The sequence below is a fragment of the Mauremys mutica genome, chromosome 3 (assembly GCF_020497125.1).
Source record: "Mauremys mutica isolate MM-2020 ecotype Southern chromosome 3, ASM2049712v1, whole genome shotgun sequence".
Classification (NCBI taxonomy): domain Eukaryota; kingdom Metazoa; phylum Chordata; order Testudines; family Geoemydidae; genus Mauremys; species Mauremys mutica.
The window spans coordinates 158,108,428-158,127,212 of NC_059074.1; the positions used below are offsets into that span (position 1 = coordinate 158,108,428).

The 18,785-nt window shown below is 45.3% G+C and overlaps 1 protein-coding gene across 1 annotated transcript in view; it reads right to left on the reverse strand.

Moving 5' to 3' along the window:
• Window positions 1-18,785, reverse strand: part of DNAH14 (dynein axonemal heavy chain 14) — a 471,830-nt gene that overhangs the window by 68,287 nt on the left and 384,758 nt on the right. Inside the window, exon 75 of the mRNA XM_045010332.1 lies at window positions 17,455-17,558. Within this exon, the coding sequence (XP_044866267.1) occupies window positions 17,455-17,558 (104 nt within the window). The remainder of the gene's footprint in view (window positions 1-17,454; window positions 17,559-18,785) is intronic.

An 18,785-nucleotide genomic window follows, 5' to 3' on the forward strand; every position in this document is an offset into this window, starting at 1 on the left:
AAAGCACTTATCAGGTAATATGGGAAGAATTGCAATAAAATCAGGACTAGGAGCTGAAAAGAAGGTGAAAGAAATGTTATTTACCCCATGGTAACTGTGGTTCTTTAAGGTGTGTTTTCCACACGGATTCCACTCAAGTTGTGCAGGTGTCCCATGTGTGAGATTGGATTCTTTTGGATAGCAGTGTCCCTTGGGGTTGTACCTGTACTCTGAGATCCCTTGCGACCACCACAGCTGAGGGCATAAAGGGCAGAGTGGCCTCAACAGCCACTCAGTTCCTTTGCCAACAAGAGTCACAAGAGAACAGGACTCTGATTATCTGGGATGGAGGGTGGCTTGCAGAGTGCTAGAACAATTTGTGTAGTGGGGGTGCTGAGAACCACTAAATATAGACAGGAACACACCTGGATAACCTCTGTTGACATGGGCTGCCCTCTAACTTTTTCTGGGAAAGCCATAAAGGGTCTGGGGGAAGAAATGATTAACTTTGTTCCATTTAAGGATAAAGCTCTCACTTCTTTAGTATGTGCTGTTTTATTTTGCCTGGGTTGCAGTGAGGTTTTGGGGAAAAAATGGGAGATGGATTAATTGATTGAGATGAATTGATTGATTGAAACTACCTTAGGCAGAAATTTGGGATGAGGCCTAAGGATTACTTTGTCCTTATGGGGACATGAGGGCCTGTATTTGCTGACTTTTCTAAGCTGAGATAATGGCCACCAGAAAAGGTGTCTTCACTGACAGATGACAGAAGGAGCAAATCACCATGGGTTTGATGGGTAATCCCATTAAACCAGTAAGAATTAAGTTGAGGTCCCAGGAAAGGGGACGGTCCTTAAGTAGGTGGAGAATATAAGCAAGGCCCTTCAAAAATTTCAGTACTGTGGGGTGTGTGAATACAATGTAACCCTGACGATATGCAGAAATTGCTGCCAAATGTACTCTAACTGAGCTGATGGAAAGCCTGGATCACTTCAGGAAGGATAGCTATTCCAGGATAGTTGGAAATCAAGGCGTCATTGGTGAAAGCTGCTGCTGGATTGTTCAGATAATAAAACCTTTTCCATTTCTACATGCTAGTCTGGTAGAAGGCTTTCTGCTTTGTAGAGAATTTTCTGTAATTCAAATGAATAGACCCTCTCCAGTGGAGTTATCCAAACAGTATCCAGGCTATTAGATGGAGTGACATTGTATATGGGTCAATATTCAGCCCTTGTTTTGGGAGACTATGTCAGGAAGAAGTGATAAGGGGATTGGTGGGATGATCAAAAGATTCACCAGCTCAAAAAACCAGAGCTGTCTGGCCCATGCTGGGAGTGGTCAGGATAATGTGGCAAGAGTTCTGTCTCAGCTTTCTCAAACTCTGGAAATTAAGTGAGTTGGTGGAAAGGTGGAGAATTGATCCAGCACTCAGGAACAAAGAATGGTGTCAGCGAGCCTGGGTTTACATCCCTTCAGGAGCAAAAGGTCCAGCAGTTGCTGTTCTTGTATGATGTGAACAAGACCACAACTGGAAATCCCCACCTGATTAATATGTTGTGGAAAATGGAATTGGGACCATTCATGGTTCTCTGAAAATGATCTGCTGAGCTGGCCTGCCAGAGTGTTCTGGAGTTGGGGAAGTATCTAGCACTGTGCTGATGAACTCTATGGTTCGAGTTGGGATCATAGTGGACTTTGTCCTTGTTGACTCTAGGCACAGAGATGCAAAGACATGTAGAGTTATGTGAACTGAATTGAATATTTGCTGTGGGGATCTTCCTTGAACTGTCTAGTCATCTATATATAGACAAACTTGCATTCCCAGTCTGTATAGATGTGCAGCCACAATGGCTAGCAACGTGGTAAAGACCTGTGGGGACAGCAAGAGGCTGAAGGGTAGGATGGAATATGAAACATTGAATAATAACCTTGTTGAGGCACTGGATGCCCAGATCCCTTTCTCCTTTGGAATTAGGATGTAATGAGAATAAAAGCCCTTTCTTCTTAATTCTATGGGTATTTCCTACTTCTTGCCTCACCAGCATCTTGTGAAAGGGGTTCTTGAAGACAGACAAGGGGTGGGGGGTAGGAACTGTCTAAAACTGGATGGAATACCCATTGGTTACTACAGGGGTGGCCAACCTGTGGCTCTGGAGCCACATGCGGCTCTTCAGAAGTTAATATGCGGACCCTTGTATAGGCACCGACTCTGGGGCTGGAGCTACAGGCACCAACTTTCCAATGTGCCGTGGAGTTCTCACTCAACCCCTGGCTCTGCCATAGGCCCTGCCCCCACTCCACCCCTTCCCATCCCCTCCCCTGAGTCTGCCATGCCCTTGCTCCTCCACCTCCCCTCCCAGAGCCTCCTGCACATCACGAAACAGCTGATTGGGAGGTGTGGAGAAAGAGGGGGAGGCACTGATCGGCAGGGCTGCTGGTGGGTGGTTGGTGCTGAGAGCTGATGGGGGGCTGCTGACATATTACTGTGGCTCTTTGGCAATGTACATTGGTAAATTCTGGCTCCTTCTCAGGCTCAGGTTGGTCACCCCTGGGTTACTATATCCAGAAGTCACCGGTCTGAAGTTATCCCATTCTTGGCTTTTTGAAAGAGGGAAAATCAGTTTCCAAAAGATGTGACAGAAGCATCCACAGGTAGTTTGAGCGGGCTCTTGCTACTTGTGTCAAAACTGTGGGACAGTCAAGGAGATGGTGAAAGGGTGATGCTTGTGGAATCTCTACCTCAAAGGCTCAGAAAGTCACTGTTGAGAGTAGTACAGGTTTTGTAGCAAGGCTGCCGCCTCAGAGGCTGTTTCCCCTGAGAAGTAGTGACCTAGAGTGCCTGGAATCGCAGGTCACTCAAATGTCCTTAGGTCTGTGAAGAACCTCATCAGTAGTGCTGCTGAAGAGCTCACAGCCCTTGAAAGGAAGGTTTGCTATAGTCATCTTGACCTCCCAAAGGATCCCAGATGCCTGTAGCTATGAAGATCACCTCATGAAGATGGCCATGGTCACAGTCCTCACCATTGTGTCAGAAGCAATAAGAGTGGCCTGGAGGGATGTTCTCACAGTGAATTGGCCTTTGGTCATAAAGATCTTTAACTCCTCCTGATGATCCTTAGATAATTTATTGAGGAGGTTCAAAGGACTGTCCCAGAGAAGAATTCATATTTAGACAGGAGTAAGGTGTTGCAGTTGGCCACTCTCATTTGAAGTCTCATGGAGGAGTATATTTTATAACCATATAGGTACAGTTTCTTAGGTCCTTGTTGCAAGGAGTGGTTTTGAAGGACTCTTGCTATTTTGACCTCTCTTGGGCTGCTTGCATGACCAGTGAACCTGGGCTTGAGTGCTGAAATAAATATACCATACCCTTTGTTTGGGCCTCTGATCTGTTCACTTGGAGATCGCCATTACTGAAGCGGGAGCATGCCAAGATGCTTTTGCAAGTTTGAGAATGCCATTGTTTGTGTGCAGTCCTAGGCTACCAGGTGTTGATGAGTTACATATGTCAGTAATTTATGCTATTTCTCCTGGATTATTTCTGGTGGAATAACACAGGTTTTGGCAATTCTTGGCAAAAGATCTTGAAAGACTATTCATCCTATAAAGAAGGTGTTGGTCTTCTAGGTTTGTGATCCTTGACGTCATGCAAAGTCACCTATTTGTGGCAACTCAGATTCACAACTGGGAATTAATTTATAATTTGGAAGAACTGGGTGAGCAGAAGCATCATATGCATTTCCCAGTTAGTCAATGATGAGGACTTTGTCCCTTTTATAATGCTAAAGCAGCATTATGACCTGTGACCATCAGCAGAGTGGCAGTATTTACAGCTAAGACACTCGCTAACATATCAATTTGGTTCAGATGCCCTGGGGCTGCCAGAGGCTCCAAAATACGGGGAGGCTTAGAAATGCTTCATAAACTTCTCAGGCCTGCGTCCACTATATATACTTAGTTAATGAAGAGGACCTCAGTCTTTAATGAGGAGCTTAGGGATAATGGTAGGATGACAAATGGGAATGAGGATATGGAGGTAGATATTACCACATCCGAGGTAGAAGCCAAACACAAACAGTTTAATGGGACAAAATCGGAGGGCCCAGATAATCTTAATCCAAGAATATTAAAGGAACTGACACATGAAATTACAAGCCCATTAGCAAGAATTTTTAATGAATCAGTAAACTCAGGGGTTGTACTGTATGACTGGAGAATTGCTAACATAGTTCCTATTTTTAAGAAAGGGAAAACAAGTGATCCGAGTAATTATAGGCCTGTTAGTTTGACATCTGTAGTATGCGAGCAGCGGCACAGGAGGCAGCAAACAGAGCTGCTAACAGGGGAGTTTGCGTGGGAGTTCCTATTGGAGGAGCAGGTGAGTGTCTTTGTGTCTGTTTGTGTAGTGTTTGTCTCCCTCAGTAGAGGCCCGGAGGGGCAGACTGCTGAAGGGGCAGCCGAGCCTGGATTGGCTGAGCCCTGATTAGGGGGTGGAGCCAGGCTAGGAGGGGCCTATAAAAGCGGCCGCCCAGCCAGGCAGCGGCACAGCTGCGAGCAGCGGCACAGGAGGCAGCAAACAGAGCTGCTAACAGGGGAGTTTGCGTGGGAGTTCCTATTGGAGGAGCAGGTGAGTGTCTTTGTGTCTGTTTGTGTAGTGTTTGTCTCCCTCAGTAGAGGCCCGGAGGGGCAGACTGCTGAAGGGGCAGCCGAGCCTGGATTGGCTGAGCCCTGATTAGGGGGTGGAGCCAGGCTAGGAGGGGCCTATAAAAGCGGCCGCCCAGCCAGGCAGCGGCACAGCTGCGAGCAGCGGCACAGGAGGCAGCAAACAGAGCTGCTAACAGGGGAGTTTGCGTGGGAGTTCCTATTGGAGGAGCAGGGGGCCGCGCCGTGTCCCCTGTGCTTCCCTAGGTACAAGCACCGAGCGAGGCCGGGACAGCAGCAGCCATGAGCCAAGCAGCAGAGGACACACCAAGGATGAGAGCATGCAGCAGCTGCGGTATGTACCTAGTTCTAGCAGGGGACCCAGAGCAGTACTATGTATGTATGAAGTGTCGCCTAATAGAGCTGCTGGAGGAAAAGATCCAGGGCCTAGAGCTGCAGGTAGAAACCCTGATAGAGAATAGAAGGGGGTTCGAGCAGCTGATGGAGCAATGGCAGGCAGTAACTGAAGGGGAACGCCCAGGGGCACAGGTGGGAGCAGGGGCTAAGGCCAGTGAGGGGGGACCACCAGACGAGGAGGATGGGCGGTGGAAGCATGTGACTGTGAGAAGCAGGCCGAGGAAAAGGAGAGCCAGTGACGGGGAAATAGAGCTAAGGAACAGGTTTGAAGGTTTGGAGAATGAGGAAGGGGTAAAGAATATGGTAGCTGATGGTGGGAGGCCAAGGAAAAAGAGACGAGCGGCCAGTCCCATAGATAGAGGGGAGGAGTCTATGGAGGCAACACCAAGTTTGGGTCAGGGGAGATTACAGGATGGCTTAAGGGGAACCACAAGGGAAGATAGGAATGGAAGGAGCTTGCAACCAGGGGGAACGGGGGATAGGTTAGAGGACCGCACTGTCCCCAGGCAAAGGCAGGTCTACGTGATTGGGGACTCCATACTGAGAAGGTTGGACAGGCCTGTGACCAGGGCCGATCCGGAGAACAGAAGGGTGTGCTGTCTACCGGGCGCTAAAATACGGGATGTGGACCTGAGGTTGAAAAGGATCCTAAGAGGAGCAGGTAAGAACCCTTTGGTCATCCTTCATGTGGGAACGAATGATACTGCTAGATTCTCGCTAGACAGGATCAAGGGAGACTATGCCAGGTTGGGTAAGACGCTTAAGGAAATTGAGGCTCAGGTGATCTTCAGTGGGATCCTACCTGTCCCTAGGGAAGGGCGCCAAAGGGGTGAGAGAATCCTGACGATTAATAGTTGGCTGAGAGAGTGGTGTTACAAGGAGGGCTTTGGGATGTATGGGCACTGGGAGGCTTTTGGGGACAGACAACTGTTCTCACGGGATGGGCTCCACCTAAGTAGGGAAGGAAGTAGACTTCTAGGAGGGAGGCTGGCTCATCTGATTAAAAGAGCTTTAAACTAGACACTGGGGGGAGACGGTTGGGAGAGGCCCTGGTGCACTCCACGCCAAATTTATACATTGGGAGTGAGAACAAGAAGATAACAACAGATATAGCCAGAGGGGGACGGTTAGGTGTAAGGAAGAGGGGGGGGACGGATACTAGATCGACAGGTCATACTGGTAGTACTGTGTCCCTACCGAGCGGGGTGAGAAGAGTGAGAGGAGAACAACAGCAAAAGGTAGGATGTTTGTTCACCAATGCGAGAAGCTTAGGTAATAAAATGGAGGAACTGGAGCTCCTGGTCCGAGAATTGAAACCGGATATCGTAGGAATAACCGAAACATGGTGGAACGATAGCCATGACTGGAGTACAGGTATGGAAGGGTATGTGCTGTTTAGAAAAGACCGATGCAAAGGTAAAGGTGGGGGAGTAGCATTGTATATCAATAATGAGGTGAAATGTAATGAAATAACTAGCAATGCAATGGTTAATACGGAGTCTGTGTGGGCAATGGTCACATTGGGGAAGAAAACTACCAGAGCCTCACCCGGGATAGTGATTGGGGTGTGCTATAGACCGCCAGGATCTAGCTTGGAGACGGATAGAGAGCTCTTTAATGTCTTTAAGGAGGTAAACACTAATAGGAACTGCTTGATCATGGGAGACTTTAACTTCCCAGATATAGATTGGGAAACAAATGCTAGTAATAACAATAGGGCTCAGCTTTTCCTAGACGTGATAGCTGATGAATTCCTACATCAAGTGGTTGCTGAACCGACGAGGGGGGATGCCATTTTAGATCTGATTTTGGTGAGTAATGAGGACCTTGTTGAGGAAATAGTTGTAGGGGACAACCTTGGCTCGAGTGATCACGAGCTAATTCGTTTCAAAATTAATGAGAGGATAATTAATATTGCATCTGAGACTAGGGTTTACGATTTCAAAAGGGCTAACTTTACTAAATTAAGACGACTAGTTAGGGAAGTGGACTGGACCAACATATTTAGGAATCTAAAGGTAGATGACGCCTGGGGTTACTTCAGGTTGAAATTGCAGGAGTTGTCTGAGGCATGTATCCCGAGAAAGGGAAAACGGCTCGTAGGTAGCAGTTTTAGACCGAGCTGGATGACCAAGCGTCTTAGAGGGGGCATTAAGAAAAAACAGAAAGCGTACCGGGAGTGGAAAATGGGAGGGATCAGCAAAGAAACCTACCTTATTGAGGTCAGAGGGTGTAGGGATGCAGTGAGAAAGGCAAAGCGACGGGTGGAGATGGACCTAGCGAAGGGGATTAAAACCAATAGCAAAAGGTTTTTTAGCCATATAAATAGGAAGAAAACCAAGAAGGAAGAAGTGGGACCGCTTAAAACTTTAAACGGAGTGGAGATTAGGGATAATCTTGGAATGGCACAATATCTGAATGAATATTTTGCCACGGTCTTTAATGAGGCTAATGAAGGGCTAAGGAATAGTGATAGAGGGACCGATGGGAATGAAGATATGGGGGTAGACATTACGGTATCTGAGGTGGAGGCCAAACTTGAACAGCTTAACGGAAGTAAATCGGGGGGCCCGGATAATCTTCATCCTAGAATATTAAGGGAATTGGCGAGTGATATTGCTAGCCCGTTAGCGATGATTTTTAATAAATCTCTAAATTCGGGGATTGTACCGTTGGACTGGAGATTAGCTAATGTAGTTCCTATATTCAAGAAGGGGAAAAAAAGTGACCCGGGTAACTACAGGCCTGTTAGTTTAACATCTGTAGTATGCAAAGTAATGGAAAAAATTTTGAAAGAGAGAGTGGTTAAGGAGCAGGAGGCCGATGACAACTGGGATAGATTACAGCATGGATTTACGAAAGGTAGATCGTGCCAAACCAATCTGATCTCCTTCTTTGAGAAAGTAACAGATTTTTTAGACAAGGGAAATGCGGTGGATCTAATATATCTGGATTTCAGTAAGGCGTTTGATACGGTACCGCATGAGGAATTATTGGTTAAATTGGAAAAGATGGGGATCGAAATGAAAATCCAGAGGTGGATAAGGAGTTGGTTAAAGGGGAGACTGCAGAGGGTAGTACTGAAAGGGGAACTGTCGGGTTGGAGGGGGTTACCAGTGGAGTTCCTCAAGGTTCGGTTTTGGGTCCTATTTTATTCAATCTATTTATTGCTGACCTGGGAACCAAGAGTAGGAGTGGGCTGATAAAGTTTGCGGACGACACCAAGTTGGGAGGTATTGCCAATTCGGAGAAGGATCGGGATATCCTCCAGGGAGATTTGGATGACCTTGTAAACTGGAGTATTAGTAACAGGATGAAATTCAATAGTGAGAAGTGTAAGGTTATGCATTTAGGGATGACTAACAGGAATTTTAGTTATAAGCTAGGGACGCACCAGTTGGAAGTAACGGAGGAGGAGAAGGACCTGGGAGTCCTGGTTGATCGTAGGATGACTATGAGTAGGCAATGTGATGTGGCCGTTAAAAAAGCTAATGCGGTCTTGGGTTGCATTAGGCGGGGTATTTCTAGTAGGGATAAGGAAGTGCTAGTCCCGTTATATAAGGCGTTGGTGAGACCTCATTTGGAGTATTGTGTGCAGTTTTGGTCTCCCATGTTTAAGAAGGATGAGTTAAAACTGGAACGGGTACAAAGAAGGGCCACTAGAATGATCCGAGGAATGGAAGGCCTGTCGTATGACAGGAGACTTGAGGAGCTCGGTTTGTTTTCCTTAACCAAAAGAAGGATAAGGGGAGATATGATTGCACTCTTTAAATATATCAGAGGGATAAATACCAGGGAAGGAGAGGAATTATTTCAGCTCAGTGCTAATGTGGACACGAGGACAAACGGATATAAATTGTCAGTCAGGAAATTTAGGCTTGAAATTAGACGAAGGTTTCTAACCATCAGGGGAGTGCAATACTGGAACAGCCTACCGAGGGAAACAGTAGGGGCGAAGGACCTCCATGACTTTAAGATTAAGCTAGATAAGTTTATGGAGGAGATGGTATAATAGGATAACGGGCTTAGTCAATAGGTCAATTAAGTGCCAAACTGGTACTTAATTGGGTCAAATTGGGTCAATGATATGATATTCTTCACCTCTTTCAGAGGGCGTGGCTGGAGAGTCTTGCCCGCATGCTCGGGGTTCAGCTGACCGCCATATTTGGGGTCGGGAAGGAATTTTCCTCCAGGGCAGATTGGCAGTGTACCTGGAGGTTTTTCGCCTTCCTCCGAAGCATGGGGCAGGGGTCGCTTGCTAAAAGAGTGGGTAGATCGGCTAATGTGGCCTGCATCTTGCAGGAGGTCAGACTAGATGATCATAATGGTCCCTTCTGATCTTGAATTCTATGATTCTATGATTCTAAGGTCTTGGAAAAATGTTTGAAGGAGAAAGTAGTTAAGGACATTGAGGTCAATGGTAATTGGGACAAAATACAACATGGTTTTACAAAAGGTAGATTGTGCCAAACCAACCTGATCTCCTTCTTTGAGAAGGTAACAGATTTTTTAGACAAAGGAAACACAGTGGATCTAATTTACCTCGATTTCAGTAAGGCATTTGATATGGTTCCAAATGGGAAATTATTAGTTAAATTGGAAAAGAATGGGGATCAATATGAAAATTGAAAGGTGGATAAGGAACTGGTTAAAGGGGAGACTACAACGGGTTGTACTGAAAGATGAACTGTCAGGCTGGAAGGAGGTTACTAGTGGAGTTCCTCAGGGATCGGTTTTGGGACCAATCTTATTTAATCTTTTTATTACTGACCTTGGCACAAAAAGCGGGAATGTGCAAATAAAGTTTCAGAGGGGTAGCCATGTTAGTCTGGTTCTGTAAAAGCAGCAAAGAATCCTGTGGCACCTTATAGACTAACAGACGTTTTGCAGCATGAGCTTTCGTGGGTGAATACCCACTTCTTCGGATGCAAGTGGTGGAAATTTCCTGGGGCAGGTATATATAAGCAAGCAAGAAGCAAGCTAGAGATAACGAGGTTAGATCAATCAGGGAGGATGAGGCCCTGTTCTAGCAGCTGAAGGGAGGAGAAACTGGTTCTGTAATTGGCAAGCCATTCACAGTCTTTGTTTAGTCCTGAGCTGATGGTGTCAAATTTGCAGATGAACTGGAGCTCAGCAGTTTCTCTTTGAAGTCTGGTCCTGAAGTTTTTTTGCTGTAGGATGGCCACCTTAAGATCTGCTATTGTGTGGCCAGGGAGGTTGAAGTGTGAAGAGGTCCTACAGGTTTTTGTATATTGCCATTCCTAATGTCTGATTTGTGTCCATTTATCCTTTTCCTTAGAGACTGTCCACATCTACTCAGGACACTCCCTACACTAACACCAGAACTAATCAACATACCCTTAGAGCCCCGACCAGGGTTATTCTATCTACTACTCAAGATCCTGCCCCAGGAAATTTCCACCACTTGCATCCGAAGAAGTGGGTATTCACCCACGAAAGCTCATGCTGCAAAACGTCTGTTAGTCTATAAGGTGCCACAGGATTCTTTGCTGCTAATAAAGTTTGCGGATGACACAAAGCTGGGAGGTATTGCTAACACAGAGAAGGACCAGGATATCATACGGGAAGGTCTGGATGACCTTGTAAACTGGAGTAATAGTAATAGGATGAAATTTAATAGTGAAAAGTGCAAGGTCATGCATTTAGGGATTAATAACAAGAATTTGGTTATAAATTGGGGACGTATCAGTTGGAAGTAACAGAGGAGGAGAAGGACCTTGGAGTATTGGTTGGTCACAGGATGACTATGAGCCGCCAATGTGATGACCGTTAAAAAAGCTAATGCGGTTTTAGGATGCATCAGGCGAGGTATTTCCAGCAAAGATAAGGAGGTGTTAGTACCGTTATACAAGGCACTGGTGAGACCTCATCTGGAATATTGTGTGCAGTTCTGGTCTTCCATGTTTAAGAAGGATGAATTCAAACTGGAACAGGTATAGAGAAGGGCTATTAGGATGATCCGAAGAATGGAAAACCTGTCCTATGAAAGGAGACTCAAAGAACTTGGCTTGTTTAGCCTAACCAAAAGAAGGCTGAGGGGGGATATGATTGCTCTTTATAAATATATCAGAGGGATAAATATCAGGGAGGGAGAGGAATTATTTAAGCTTAGTACCAATGTGGACACAAGAACAAATGGATATAAACTGGACACTAGGAAGTTTAGACTTGAAATTAGACAAAGGTTTCTAACCATTAGAGGAGTGAAGTTCTGGAATAGCCTTCCAAGGGGAGTATTGGGGGCAAAAGACATATCTGGCTTCAAGACTAAGCTTGATAAGTTTATGGAGGGGATGGTATGATGGGATAGCCTAATTTTGGCAATTAATTTGGCAATTGATCTTTGATTATTAGCAGGTAAATATGCCCAGTGGTCTGTGATGTGATGTTAGATGGGGTGGGATCTGAGTTACTACAGAGAATTCTTTCCTGGTTGCTGGCTGGTGAGTCTTGCTCACATGCTCAGGGTTTAACTGAGTGCCATATTTGGGGTAGGGAAGGAATTTTCCTCCAGGGCAGATTGGCAGAGGCCCTGGAGGTTTTTCGCCTTCCTCTGCAGCATGGGGCACGGGTCACTTGCTGGAGGATTCTCTGCATCTTGAGGTCTTTAAACCATGATTTAAGGACTTCAATAACTCAGACATAGGTTAGGGGATTGTTACAGGAGTGGGTGGGTGAGATTCTGTGGCCTGTGTTGTGCAGGAGGTCGGACTAGCTGATCATAATGGTCCCTTCTGACCTTAAAGTCTATGAGCTTTCTAGGCCAGAGCTCCCCAGCTCCCTTGGCCTTCCCCAGCCCTGCTTCACTCCAGGTACCGTCTCTCAGCTCCCTGCAGCCAGGTCCCTCCCTCTCAAAGCTAGAGAGAGTCTCCCTTAGCTTCTGGCCTCAGCCAGGGCCGGCTCCAGGCACCAGCCAAGCAAGCTCATGCTTGGGGCGGCAGATTCTAAGGGGCAGCATTCCGTCCAATCCTAGGGTGGCCCGGCAGCCCTTTTTTTTTCTTTTTTTTTTCTTTTGTTCACCGCTCTGGCCGCCTTGTAGGGGGCAGCGGTGCGGAGGAAGGGGGCGCCCTGCTGGGAGCCAGCTGCGTGTTCTGTCTGCCCCAGCTGGTGCCAGGTCTACAGCAAGCCCGGCAGCCCGTGTCCTTCCCTCCCCGCCGACCGGAGTGGTGCGGAGCCATCCTGGCAGGCGGCGCGGTGGGAGGGGCTGAGTGGTGAGCGCCCTGGCTGAAGGAAGCCCTGGAGGCCCCCCTTCTCTCTCTCCTCCCCGCTTCCTCCCCCTTCCCCCTGCTTCGCCGCTCCAGCTGCCCTGCAGGTTTTTTGTTTTGCTCGGGGTGGCAAAAAAGCCAGAGCTGGCCCTGGCCCCGGCCCCAGGCCTCTTATAAAGGCCAGCTGGGCCCACATTATACCAGCCACAGCTGTGGCTGCTTTCCAATCAGCCTAGCCTTTCCCCTGCCACAGCCCGCTCCCAGGGCTGTTTTAAGCCCTTCAGGGCAGGAGTGGGGTAACCACCCCACTACACCCAGTATGGCTGTTCTTCTGTTCTAGTCTGGAATTCTTTGTGAAAAATGAGGGAAGGGAATTTATCACAGCCCTTAAAAGAATCTCCATGGCTGAGCATATTACATAATGTTAAAAATGCCTCTGTGGATCTCAGGCTATGCTTAACATAACAAAAGGTTTTATTCAAAATATACTGGATGCCAAAGAGGTTGCACAAGATAAAGGCCTTAACTTCTGATGTTTGTTCTTTATTACAAAGAAAAAGGAACCCTTATACATATGCTATTCAATGGTCAGGCAGCTGTGGAAAAAGGTGAACTCAAGAGTTAAAACAGTGCTCGACCTCAGCAGCCAAACCTCATCCTAAAATTATATTTTAGGTTATTTACCTACTAAGTTGGGTTTAAATTTGACACAAAGACTGTTTCTTGAGGGCTGCACTTATCATCCAGGCCATGATTTTACATAAATGGAAGAGTAGGCTTATTTCCAGCACTGAGCAGTATTTGGATCTTTCTGAGTCAGCAGTCAAAGAAAGAATAGCTTATCACAGTAGACAGAAATTATATTAATTCAGAGAAGTCTGGAACCCATTTCTAGATATATTTGAGACAGCTCAAAGAATGCCAGACTTCTAATTCCACCTAACTCCTCCTCTTTTTTTCTCATACTCCAGCCCCCTCTGCCTATTCATGTACTTCTCCTATTTTATTACTGTTACCCCCATCCTAACATGTAATGTCTATGTAGCATGGTTTGGTTTTGTATTGTCTGGTTTTTCAGCTTTAATAAATTGTAAAACTGTGTAATTGCATAAATCTGTTGCAAATCCCATGAAACGTGCAGTATTCAGAAACATATAAAAGCTATGTCATTTTTTTTACATTTCATTGCCTGTTTCTTTATGAAAATAAATAGAAAAATTAATCACAAAAAAGTGGATTAACTGCTTCCTCAAGCAATGAAGAAGACACCCATTCAGGGAGAGGGTGGTGTTGGTCTGGGGAATTGTCATCTACATTCTCAATGTCCTCATCTTCCAGAATCTGATGTTGCAGTAGATGAGGAACTGGAGGAGGTTGAATCTGCTTCTTCAGAGAATGAGACTTCAATCTAGTCACAGTAGAAGTGGGCTTTGTAGTATAAAGGTTCATATCTCATGGAGATCAGTAAGGCCACAAGTGATAGGTTGTTAGGCATTCTGAGGTGGAGGGCACATGCGGGGTACAAAGATGGAAGTTCTTTGTGGGTCCCTGCCCTCTGTCCTACTTGATTCCCAGTGGTCTGGGAAGTGGTGGGGAGTGAAGATCAACCAGTGAGAAAAAAACAGTTACATACCTGAACAGTAGCTGTTGTTCTTCAAGATGTGTTGTGCACATATACATTCCATTGCAAGTATATGGGTGCCCAACACACTTGAGTCTGTGATTTTTGCCAGAAGTACCACTAGGCAGGGCATGCAACCCTGCTCTCCTCTTCTTCCAAGCCAAGGCCATAAAAGGGGTGTTTCTATTGCCTCCCTCTCTGGTCCTTTGCACTGCTGTGTATCAAGTGTCTGAAGTAGCAGGGAAGGAGGGAGGATTGTGGAATGTATATGTGTACAACACATCTTGAAAAACAACAGTTACTGGATTAAACTGGGTAAGTACTGTTTTTTCTCCTTTGAATGATTGTGCACATATACATTCCACTGCAGATGACTCATCAGCAGTTCCCTTACAGGCTACGATTAATGTTGCCTTGTGCCTTTTCAGTTTTCGGAGTACTTTTGGGATGAGAAGAACTGGAGGGAATGCAAATAGGAGATGAGTGGACCAGGGGAGAAGGAAGGCATCTGTAATGGAACTGGGGCTGTGGCTCACCCTGGAGCAAAAACTCTTACAATTGTTGTCCAGATTAGCCAGAAATAAATTTATTATCAGATGTTTCCACTGGTAGAAGATCCAGAGAAGAATATCTTTCCTCATTGGGCACTTATGCTGGTCTATGAAATCCTTTCGGAGGAAATGCACAATTGTGTTCCTTACCCCTGGACGGTGAACAGGTTTCAGAGATACCTTGTTTCTTACAGTGGAATGTATATGTACACAATCCTTTGGAGGAGAACATCTTCTGTGCTCTGGAGAAGCAATAGGCCTCCTCAATAAATGGAGTGGTTTTGTCTGGGATAGCTAGTCTAAACAGCACCCTGAGCTATGGTAGTCATGAGGGCTCCCAGTGTATAGGCACAGCCCCAATGAACACTGCTATTCAAAAAGAATCTGATCTCACATGCATGGGGCACATGTGCACCAAGAGTGGAATCTGTGTGGACAATCACTCTCAGAAGAATCCTAAGTACAAAGAAAATTCTATGAAAGTCTTGGTAAAAAGGGAAGGGGCTTATGTCTTAGAAAATGAGATAACTGACTATTGAAGGGAAGGGGCACAACAACATTAATACAGATGCTCCCCATGTTACGCAAACCCAACTTATGCAAAGCCGCACTTACGGAAAAAGTTCCGTAAGTCCCGTAAGCTTTTTTTTTTCTTCATAATTGTCAGGTATACGTTCCCGACTTACGCAAAATTAGACTTACGCAAGGCGTTCCTGAACAGAACGCTTGCGTAAGTCGGGGAGTGTCTATAGGTGTGTTTGGGAGACAGTAAGTGAACAATGGATTGGATGATTGGTTCTTGTGTATGTGTATCTTGACATGGGTATAAGAGGGAGGCAGTGTGTTTGTGTGTGAGAGAATGGAGTATTGCTGCAGGATTTAAATCAGGCAAATGGGATATGTTAGCAGGAGTGTTGTAAGCAAGACACAAGAAATGATTCTTCTGCTCTACTCCATGCTGATTAGATACCACATTTCAGGAAAGATGTGGACAAATTGGAGAAAGTCCAGAGAAGAGCAACAAAATTTATTAAAGGTCTAGAAAAATTATCTATGAGAGAAGATTGAAAAAATTGAGTTTGCTTAGTCTGAAGAAGAGAAGACTGAGAGGGGACATAACAGTTTTCAAGTACATAAGTTGTTACAAGCAGGAGGGAGAAAAATTGTTCTCCTTAACCTGTGAGAATAGGACAAAAAGCAATGGGCTTAAATTGCAGCAAGGGAGGTTTAGCTTGAACATTAGGAAAAACTTCATAACTGTCAGGATGGGTAAGCATTGGAATAAATTGCCTCGGAAGTTATGGAATCTCCATCATTGGAGATTTTTAAGAGAAGGTTAAACAAACACCTATCACGGTCTAGATAATACTTACTCCTGCCATGAGTGCAGGGGACTGGACTAGATGACCTCTTGAGGTCATTTCCAGTCCTACAATTCTATGAAATCCTTAAAATTAATAAAACTGGGAATTGGAATTTCACTTCCACAGGACACCCATCTCAGGGGGTTGCTGACAACTGGGAAAAACAAAAGAAACTCTGCAGCACTGTGACCCTGTACGCTGGGTCACAATGCCACTCACTCAAATTTGGCCTGGCTGTCCTCCTGTCAGATGGAGGGATAGCCACACCAAACCTAAGCAGTGCTGCAACCCTGTGCACCAGGTTGCAACACCTCTCACTCAAGTTTGGCCTGGCTACCCCTCTGTCATGACAGAGAAGTGGCTGAACCAAACCTGAGCAGCACAGGGCCCTGTAAGTGCAGGGTGGGCAATGGAAGTGAGCAGAGCTGGGTGGGCCAGGATTGGGAGAAGCCACCATAGCCTGGGATAAAAGCAGATCACTGAGTTGGTGAGTGGCTAAAACGGTCCTGGGAGTGGTCGGTGATGGGCTATGGGCTAAGAGGGGTGTGTTGGAGGGCTACATGGTGAGGAGTTAAAGACTAGTGAAAGATGGTGGCTGAGGTGAGTTGTGAGGCCTGTGGAGGGAATGGAGGATGCGTAGTGGCAGTTGGGGTCTGGGATGTTGGGGGCGAGTGAGGGATGTTGGGGTCTATGGCTAGTGGAACTGAAGTGTGAGTGAGCGGGATGTATGTCAAGGCTGCTGGGATGTGTGTGGAAACTACCAGGATAACTGGATAAAGGACTGTAGGAGGTTGTTGGGGTACATGTGGGGTGAGAGGAGCATTTGAGGGTCTGTGTGTGGGGTGGGGAGACAGTGGCATTCAGGGATTTGTGTGGGGTGGGGTATATATGTGGTCGGGTTGCTTTGTTGTCTAGTTTATGGAAGATGTGGTTGCCCCAATTTCCACAGTGCACATGGTCCCAAAATTCTTTAATCCAAGCATGATTAAAGATGGTCTAGCCCAGATCTAGGGTTGGAGTCAAGAAGCACACAATGTAACTCAAGTGAGGTGGTGCAAAGATGGTGGTAAGCCACTTCTGTGTTCTCCTGATTTAAGGTGAACCGTGGACCTAAGAGTCCTCTGGTCTAAGGGAGGCCTATTGAAGTGAGTCTGGTTGAAGCCTGTTTTAACTTATTCAGGCTACAGATAGCCACCAGGGGCTATTTATGGTAGCTGGAGATCACTGTTCCCCAGGAAACTCTCAGACACATCTCCTATTTTGACTGCAGAGAGCAGGGTGATATAAGACTCTACTATGCTCGTTTTTAGGTTGCTTTGTACTTGTGGTATGGTGCAGAGCAACCTGAATGCAGATTAGAATTTGGGCCTCTGTATAATGCTTTTTATTTCACAAAATGAACAGTAATGTATTTATTCAGAAAAAAACACAATTTAATTGCATTATAAATAGCTTTCTATGAAACCTGCCCCCTTTATTTTCTTACAGAAGTTTTGCAGAACTTATTTTATGTGTCTTCAACATTACATCATTGACAAATATTTTGGAATTTAGGAGCTATAAAGTCCTCTCAAATCTATATCTAACTAAGTGGTCAACAGTGTCTAAAATTTTTGGTAAAAGAATATTCCCTCATCATTTTATTTTCTTACCAATATAATTCTTTGAAATGAAGAAAGATTCTCCCAATGAAAATCTACCACGGCACTATCAAGCCCAATTCTTTCTTTCAGTGCATTTGATTGCAGGTCTGTATCTGTTATAGAATCATAAAACCAGAGTTACAAATATACAACAGTAATAAAAAAGACTAGCACTAGCTGCCTAACTATATTTTCCAGTGAGTACCTCACCAAAAGTAGCCATTGATCAAATATTTTAGATGGCTTTTTGTTTACCTTTTAAAAGCTAAATATAAGATTTTTGTCAACTGAATGAGTTTCAAGAATGATACCATCTGAATAATACTGTAACAAATCCCTGCCCCCCATGGACTCCACAGTTTTAACAGAATGTAGACATCCTGCTCCAAAAGCACAAACCCCTACCATTTCAGCTAAAGGAGAATCTCAATAGCTATTAGCAGTACAGGGCCTATGACACTGGAGCAGTTCTGATTCTATCCAATGGAGAGCAGTGGTATACATGCACAGCAACCAGTTCATAGCATTATATGCAGCCAACTTTACACAATAAGCCTTAAGGTCTGTTGATATCAACACAATCATAAAAGTGAATCTGGGATGATTTACAGAGTTGTGTGAAAGTTTTACCAATATAGTTATTCTGATATAGTCCCTCATGTGGACCCAATTATACAGGTATAAAGATGCCATATATCAGTATAGCTTATTCCCCTTCCCGTACAGGAATAGATCTATAGATAGAGTAACTTTATAGTGGTATAATTGTGTCCCTTCTGATGTGGGGTGGGTGATGGTTATCACAGAATCATGGACCTTGAGAGGCCATCTAGTCCAGGCCCCTGTGCTGCAGCAGGACCAGTCCTGCCAGGTGTTTATCTAACCGGTTCTTAAAAACCTCCAATGATGGGGATTCTGCAACCTCTCTTGGAAGCCTATTTTATGCTTAACTATCCTGATAGTTAGGAAGATTTTTCTAATATCTAACCTAAATCTTCCTTGCTGCAGATTAAGCCAATTACTTCTTGTCCTACTTTCAGTAGACACGGGGGACAATTGATCACACTCCTTCCTATAACAATCCTTAGCATATTTAAAGATTATCAGGTGCCATCTTCAGTCATCCTTTCTCAAGACTACACATGTCCAGGTTTTTAAACCTTTCCTCATAGGTCAGGATTTCTAAAACTTTTATAGTTTTTGTTGCTCTCCTCTGAGCTCTCTCCAATTTATTCACATCTTTCCTAGATGCCCAGAACTGGACACAATGCTCCAACTGAGGCCTCACCAGTGCTAAGAAGAATGGGAGAATTACCTCCCATGTCATACATAGAACACTC